General features: G+C 38.5%; 1 protein-coding gene across 1 annotated transcript; it reads left to right on the forward strand.

Moving 5' to 3' along the window:
• The first annotated feature begins 6088 nt into the window (after positions 1-6088).
• LOC139455661 (uncharacterized) lies at positions 6089-8931 on the forward strand. Its single transcript, XM_071237219.1, has 4 exons — positions 6089-6626; positions 7938-7982; positions 8151-8275; positions 8656-8931. Exons 1-4 carry the CDS (start codon positions 6089-6091, stop codon positions 8929-8931), a joined length of 984 nt encoding a protein of 327 aa, XP_071093320.1.
• The last annotated feature ends 331 nt before the right edge of the window (positions 8932-9262 follow it).

Here is a 9262-nt window from a genome sequence, read left to right on the forward strand (position 1 = left end):
TGTTGTTGATTTTTAGCGGCAATATGCGGTGACACTTGTGCGTTAGTAGATGGTTGAGCGATAGTTGGTGTTTGTGGCTTGACTATTCCCTTTTCGCCCGTGATCGTTTGCGTTATTAATTCGACATTCATATCTGAATTTATACATGTTTTTTGTTGATTGGTAGCGATAACAATTTTATTATTATAACCTATCACTTGACCGATCTTAAGTTCCATTAAACTCGGAGACATGTACAGCCCCGGCGCATAAACGAAGTCCACTTTGGATTGAGCGTACTGTAATGCATCTTGAAAACGCTTTATAGACGATGGTATGTCAACTGGTGAATTAATGGCGTCCTCCACGTTTGAGACAAACTGTTTTTGCGCATCGAGCGCCGTCCCAGAACCGATGATTCCCGTTCGTGTTTGCGATTGTGCTACGAGAATTGCCCATACATAAGTTCTTATCGATTCATTAACTCTTTCAAATCCTGGGTTAGTAAAATTATTTTCCGTTTTATCATTAAGAAATTCATTCCAAGCGTCTCCAGGTGGTTGCTCAACCTTTTGGATGGTGAAAGCAACACCACCCTTAAAGTTCATACGATCATCTCTCCACTCGTTACTTGAGAGAGCAAAGCTCGGAAGGAGCCGACCCCTTTTCAGTAAATCATCGCTGACTTCTTTAACAGAGTGTGCACCAGCGTATGGAATACCTAGACCATGGTTAACTCCACTCAGACGCCAATCTTTACTCGTAGAAACATTAAATTCATTACAAATACGTTCGAATGCCTTCTTATCGTACTGATTATTTGTGGAATTCCACGCTCGATCCTGCGGTAATGGAGCATTAATTTCTTTAAGTATACGTCTAATCTGATAGTACACGTGAAATAATATAACAGACTTATATAGTTTAAATCCTGGGGCATTAATAGATACGCCACATCCCATTGTGGCACACCATACGGCAAAGTTTAACTGATTCTGCCAAAATTGCATCGGATTGTGAAACCAATCGTGCACCATTTTATCGCTAGTTGCCGTGACCCTGTAATTTTTAAAGATATCGGGGAATTTAACGAAAAATTCAGCACCAGAGGCAGTTACTATAATCGATTGATTAGTAATGTATCTCGATTTCATATTTAAGTTATGATATAGTATCATTGTATATTTAATATGTATGTTACACTCCCGGGAATAACAAATGGTCAGTCTATTGAACTGCTTCATACTATCGATAACTCGGATGGTCAGCTCGAAGTAGCTATCTGTGACGTAACGTATTACCCACGGTGGACCAATATAAATGCTGTGAGGGGGTATAATAATGAGACAGAAATAAATGGTAAAAAATACATTATACCTGATGGGTATTACAGCGTATGCTCACTCAATGATGAATTTTTTAAGCCTAATGGAATTAGTCTAACACAAAATGAGTCGAATGGGTTACTGATTTTAAACGCTGGAAAAAAGGATGTAAAGCTTTACGAGAACTTAGCATACACACTTGGATGGAGAGGAGAAATAACAGTACTCAAGACATCAGATCAGTGACTCAATTTACCCGATTTAGTTCCCTATAAAGAGTTGTGCATCCATCTTGATCAAATCAGTACAACTGATAATATTCAACAAGAAAGTCCTTCAACTCTACTCAGAAGTGTTCCAGTGAAAGATGAAAAATACAATATCGGTAGAACGGAATCTTTCTCAACATTACAATATAAAAAAATTAAAGTGGGGAATTATTTCAGACCTCAAAATTCCTGTATTAGATGTAAAACACCAGCCTGTACATATAGGATACTTAAGTGTAACACTCCATATTATAAATAATGGTTGATTCCATATTTAAGTTATGATATAGTATCATTGTATATTTGATATGTACTCTTGGGAATAACAAATAGTCAGTCTATTCAACTGCTTCGTACTATCGATAACTCGGATGGACAACTCGAAGTCGCTCTATGTGATGTAACGTATTACCCGAGGTGGACCAATATAAATGCTGCAAAAGATAATAATAGGATAGTACTATTATCCCCATATGGTACTACCAAATCCATTACTATACCTGATGGGTATTACAGCGTAAGCTCACTCAATGATAATTTTTTTAAGCCTAATGGAGTTAGTCTAACACAAAATGAGGCGACTGGGACAGTGAAATTCGAAAATTAAGAAACAAATATGATTTTATTGGACCGATCAGCTACACTTGGATTTACACGCTTAATTGGCACAATACACAAGTTACCAGATCAGGAGGTTAAATTACATGATTTAGTTCCCTATAAAGAGTTGTTCATCCATCTTGATCAAATAAGCACGAGGGATAATATTCAACTAGAAAGTCCTTCAACTCTGCTCAGATCTGTTCCAGTGAAAAATGAAAAATACAATAGTGGCAGAACGGAATCTTTCTCGTTATTACAATATAAAAAATTAAAGCGTGGTATTATTTCGGAACTCAAAATTTCTGTATTAGATAAAACACCAACCTGTACATATAGGATACTTAAGTGTAACACTCCATATTATAAATAATGGTTGATGCATCAGGCCCTGGAACGCTCAGACAATGTAATACAATTGCGCTTTCCGATCTCAGAGACACAGAAGGATTCGGTAAACCCGGTAACAATGGTAAGTTATACGCTTTACACTTACACGATAATGTATACAAGCGGAAAGAAGTTACATTCCCGGAAAATCTAGAAGATTTAAGCGATGTCGACGTTAGTAGACTCCATAAAAACACTCCGTACAATATTATTCGCAACGGTGAGAATAAATGGACTATTGTCGAAGCAAACATCAATTGGCTACTGAATATCGTCATTACCCCACCTTATGTGATGATGGGTAAGGGACATAATTTAACTAAGATATCCCGTCAAAACGAAAAAGTGTGTTAGTCACTTCCCTGCCAGAAAAACCAGGTCATATGTTATATAGTCGTCCGGCAATCCAAAATGTTAGTTTAAATTTGGTTACAGAATTCGATGATATTAAACTTAACTTGAGTGCAATACCTAATATTTCTACGCTTATTATTGAAGTCTTTTTCGGAGATGTACCGGTAGATGCCTTCGAAATATTACCAGGTCTATCGATTAAATGGCTCAAGAAACACGAGCGTCAACATTGCAGTATTATTCATATCGGAGCATCGCCCGTTGCAACCCTCGAGGGGGTTCAAATTATTAAAAGTGGTAGTATTTCTCTTTCAAAGATATTCTTGCCGTATAATATACATTTGATAAGGTTGATGTATACTCTCAAAACATTTAAGCAAGACCAATTAAAGACTATTATATATTCGTAATATACACTATGAGTTTATATCCAGCGCTCGATGAAAAGATGGAAACTGTTGATGGATTTCGATTACATCAAATAAGCGACATAAAACATCGAATAGAGAAGGATAGGGAGTTGAGACTTGGATTGTATAAAAAGTATCGCAGAGCCGTGAATGCTCTGGACGGAGTTGACACCGCGCTTGTAGCAGCTGGCATGGGACTCGGTGTAGCTGGTGTTGATTTACTATCAACTATAATCGCCGCGCCTATCGTGCTCGGCATGGAAATAGCCGCCGGAGTCTCGGGACTGGCAGGAATAGCGATAAAATTCATTTCTCGTAGGTTGCAAAAGAAAGCATTAAAACATGATAGTATTTGGATACTCGCTGAAGCAAAGTTGAACAGCATTGAGGATCATATTTCAACAGCAATGGTCGATTGTAAGATATCCGAGGATGAGTTTCGTTTAGTGCTGTCGGAACTCACCAAATACAACGAAATGAAGCAGAAGATTCGGTCAAAATCTCATAAGACCAGTAGTATTAGCGAAGATGAGAAAAAAAAGTTCATAGAACGGGAGGCAACAAGCGCGTCAATTATTTCGTGCCAAAACCAAAGAACTGGTTGGAGATTAAAAATAGATTGCTTACTATCGTTTGATCACATTTAGACAAATGCTTACATAAATATATATAATAATGGAGATCGAAAAAACTATTAAATGGAGAGAATTACCACAAGGTTTTTATTATATCAGTGATGTCAAACCAACCAAATACGGTTATCAACTGTTTCTTATCAATTTACAAGAAGAGTGTAGTTATATAGTCTGGTCTCCTAGTAAAATGAACGAAGAACTTAATAAAAATGTTGAATATCGCTTTATCGATAAAAATAATGAAGAATATTTTTATAATCATTTAGACTCATCTAAAGCAATGATTGGCCCCAGGTATTGGTGAGCTAGAGCCAATTTAACTTAATCTCATGACTATCGTTGAATCACATAATCATTTTGGCATAAAAAATGCCATCTGTGGTAGCAGTATAGGTAATAAATCCAGATCCAGTGGAAGTGGTCCAGAACCCCCATTACCTATAGTACTTGAGAGAAAACATTTTTTTGTAATATAATGTCTACAGCACCAAATGAAGCTGAATGCTGATCATGATGATGTTTGAATATACTTATAAAAATTATACACAAATCCGGTCCTGGCGAAGACGTGGTGTCAGAATGGGTCCTCGGCGTGGCCTGTGACAGTGGAGGTGTCTGCTCGTCAATCGTCGACGTACGGTGTCCGCACTAATGTGTCGCTGGTGTGTCCCCATTGTCTGTCGAGCAGTTTCAGCAGCCGTAACAAAGCGATCTCGAAGATGCTGTCGCACAATCTAACAATCCTGACGTCGGGTGATGACCATTGGTCTTCCACTACGTGGTCAGTGATCTGTAGTGTTGGTAGTCTCGTACCGTTGCTGCAGCCTGTATATGGTCCTTACGTGGACTTGAAATGCATTGGCTACTTGCCGGGCGGTTTGTCCAGCTTGCAATTGTCCAAGGGCTTGGTGTCGCTGATTTCTTGTCAATCTTGGCATGTGGTAGCAATTCAATAACGAATGAATGTTATCCGATTTGGGTGGATTTTTATAGTGCAAGAAATGGGGGAAAGCATGTGCATTTCAAATTGCACGGAACCCACGGGTTACCATGGCCGCTGCCGTGATGCGTTTCGGCGATCGGTTTTATTGTCATCTGCTTTGTTTTTTATCGTCAAATTTCATTTTTCCGGACAAGGTAATGTTAAATTTTAGAAACTTTGACAAAAATTACCCATATATTTAAATGAAAACTTTTCATGCAATGTTACTTGGGGTGACGTTTCTTTTGCGGTTCAGTATATTTTTAGAAAACAAGAAAACAGCGTCTTCACTATCCCCCGCCACGGGGAAAATTAGAATTCACATGGAAGTGAATAAAATGGAAGTTAATGTTAAAACAAGTGTCTCTAATAAACATGCAAACTTCCATGTAGTTACTCGGGAAACCTATCCCCATTGAAGACCAGATGTACAAAATATTAAAATGTCGCAATGGAGGTGTCTCTGGAAAAAATCTGGATACTCAATCTGGATACTCTAACTACCTCTCAGATAAGCTTGCAAACTTTCATTTATGTAGTTTCTGAGAAAAGTTGTCCCCATTTCAGGCAGTATGCATTAAGTTGAAAGTGTGGAACTAGGGCCTTTACTCTGTTAAGATTGAATATAGTTTTCGAACATATTTTAGATGGTGGCGGTAACATCAGTGAGCAACATTTTATTTTTCTTACTTAAATAAGTTTTCAAAACTTTTGTCCCGATTGAGAAGCGAACGGACGGTCGAACGTATTCCGTTCCTTTATCCCTCGCCCAATTTTGTAACAGGATAAAACCTTGACCACAAAACCACAATGATTTGATTTTTTTTTATTGCATCATCAGAAAGAGCATGCATTCGCAATTCAGCTTCGTCAGTCCAGCATTTTCACAGATATTTAATGCAGGTCTTAGACGTACACCACCACGGGAAACCCACGAACACTCGCATGGTGCTGACATGACATAACCAGGACGAGCAGGAACGCAATCTCACAAAACATCTGCGCAGCGAATTCGACGTAGTTGAACATGTCCACTGTGGTGCCTTAAAAAAGGTACGTACGTGTAATAACAACACTATTGTGCAACATTTGCAAAACTGAATCACAAGGAGGATCATTTGATGATATTTCATTACAGATTGGGATGGAAGCTAATGAAGAAACAAAACTTGAACTTGAGGAAAGTGGCCATCATCTCGTTCAATTAGATGTTGGATCAGAGTCTGCAGCCTACAATACAACTTCACCTGCGAGGTTGGATGACAGAATCCCTGATATTCCCGCTGGGAAGTCACATCATCTTTTCATCTCTCACTGTGAAGAAGACACCGAATGGGTAAAAGGGCTGATGGAGGTTCTTGAGGGCAACCATGGTGTTAAGTGTCTATGGCCAAAACGAGACTTTCTGGCTGGTCAAGGCATACCGGGGTTGATACAAAGAGGGATCGCTGAGAGCATGAAGGTTGTGTTTGTACTGACACCAGAGTCACTTGAAAGTTCATGGTGCCAACAAGAAAGAGATTGGGCCTTTGTGTTGTCTATGGAGGAACGACAGAACAGAATAATACCGCTTCTGTTGAAGCCGTGTGTAATACCAGACATTTTCAAGACGTTCAACTACATTGATGTTCCCAAAGGAGAGGACCATGTGAATAGAACAATTCGGGCTCTTGCTGCAAAGGGTAAGCGTCCTCTGTACCCCATGCTTGACGTAAGAGACGGCTAATGAGAATCTAGGATGGTAACAATGTCATTGTGCCTCAACAACTAGCCGACTAGTATTCATAATATACAGCTGTGTGTTTTGTTTCATTGTATGAATGACTTCAGAATTATTAACAAATATGTAATGCGATAAAACACAAAAAAAACAATGAAGAATGATATAATGAAACAAAGGAAAGAAACGTAATGAATTAAAAAACAACTAAATCTCCCAAGATGTACCCCATTGGGACATGTTATGCTGCTTGTTAGATACTCAGGTTAGTACAACGCCAAGGACACTTATTTGTGGCATTCCTGACGATTTAATATATTATTTGATTATCTCCGTTTTCAAATTAATCCAATTCTGCCAGTGTACCCTCTCATTAACTTCAGCCATACACATACTTACAGCCGTACATCAACTATGTAAACTCTGTCGAGGAGGTCATGGGTTGATGTCATATTCCATCTTCGGGCTCGGGGAACGTGAACTAACATAGAAGGTACATTAACCATGTCCTCCGAGGGAACGGTGGACACTGAATTTATCATACCGCACTCCTAATTTAATATGTCTTACACATACATACTTTGGTCAGAATAGGTAAGAATACCACAGTGAGTAAGTGAGTGAATGAGTTGGGTTTAACGCCGTTTTTAACAGTATTCCAGTTATATCACGGAGTGTCAGCTTAATGTGGGAGGAAAGCCCGAAGTGATGCAGTTCTCAGACGTTTACCACTTCGGTGACACCCATGAGCACGGATATGGTGCTGACAAACCTAGAAACATAATCGGGGCGAACTGGGATTCGAACCTACAATTATAGGTTTCTGGCGTGCCCAAGGGACACTACTCTGCACAGCGAATCGTGGCGCATTAGACGACTGGGCCACCCGTGCCCCCGAGAATACCAGAGTTAGGTATTTATCAACTCGTTCACATTCATTGGCTGTTATCGCAACAAACATAGAGTTATTCCCACTTGATCTATGTTGATTGATTGTATGTTGCAAATGTAATGTCAACAATGCGGCAATTCGAGCGTGGAACACAAGAAATGCACCTTACGTGATAGCGGGGCACATTGACAATAGTAGAACTCCATTAAGTAAAGGTAACTGCATACAAGAACAAGCAAAAGGACACCGTAAATGTACACGTCAAAGCAGTAACCGCGTTCATGCACACGGATTGCAAAGGCTATTAATATATAATGTATTGATTTCTGATTTACAAATGCTTTGTATGTGCTTTCAGTCACGGGTCTCTCTTTCTTTCAGATGATGACCTTCAACCACGTGTTATCTACTTTTTAAGGATGAAAGGTAAACATCAGACCCCCATATATTCACATCACTTCATTATGTGTTGTGCAAATTGAAAATGATTATTTAAATAGAAAAAAGATTACTTGCTGAATAATTTAAGAATAAAGGAAACAAATGTAAATTTTGAAACTTCCTTACAACTACGACAACTTTACTTTTAAACAGGAAGTGGTTTACAAATGACGATTAAGGGGAGTAAATGCTCAACATACATGTGTGAAGGGCCATCATGGGCATTCGGAGATCTAACAGAGTCACAAAGACTTGAGCTTTCACGTCTTGGAAGCGAGGTAGGATCCTTAATGCCACTTCGTGTTGGCATGTATGTGTAACTGATTGCTTGTAGGCATCCTTTTTCCCTCAATGTAGTTTTATAACGTTGAAACAAGTTACATATAATTTGTCTCATTAAACCCCTCATGAAAGAGAAGACCCAAATGTGAAGTGTTTTGAGTAAGAGGATTGTATATCGTCAAACATGCTTCTTAAAATACAAACGTGTGTGAAGTCAGGGGGCATCATCACGAAGTATTCAATCAATTAACGGATCGTTTGAACACGTGAACACGTGATATATATATATATAATTTCTTTTGTAATATTATAGATTATAAAAATATTCTAAAGAAATAAATTTATAAATCAATGATTATAACATAATCCCAAACAGTTTGCCGAAGACGTGTATCAAGAGGCCAAAAATATTGCGAACAGATCCAGGGAAATGAGATTCTATTCCCTGTATGACTGCTCATGTCACGCGCGGAGTGTCTGCCTGTGTGGCCTTCTCATCACAAGCCTCGTCGTGTGCACTGTCATGGTTCCACTGTTCTACTACACAAATGCGTTCTACAACGCTCTCTACATGCTGATCTGTATCGGTGTTGCTATGATCGCAATACCAGTTGCCCTTTGCTTGTTTTCACGGAAGGTATGTTTCAAATAGTTTCCATCAAAGGGTTGTTTCCACTGATTGTTCTTTGTAAAACACATACAACGTGTTGAACATTAATATTCTTATTCTAACTTCATCAACAAGGAAATGTTTGATAACATATTTTGATTATTTCTGGTTTATATTTTGAAATTTAAAAAGATAATTTCTTTCCAGTATCTACAAAGTCATTTTTCACACCATTACGTAAACAGCCTTCATACGACTGAGCCTTGAATTAAAGATCTTTGTTAATGCAATATCCACTAAGTGATACTTGCGCCATTTAAAGACTTGTAATTTGTATTGATATCCTCACCTCAATGTGTATTTTGCTTTCACC

Source organism: Haliotis cracherodii, unplaced genomic scaffold (genome assembly GCF_022045235.1).
Source record: "Haliotis cracherodii isolate W230 unplaced genomic scaffold, xgHalCrac1.p SCAF_11, whole genome shotgun sequence".
NCBI classification, from domain to species: Eukaryota; Metazoa; Mollusca; class Gastropoda; order Lepetellida; family Haliotidae; genus Haliotis; species Haliotis cracherodii.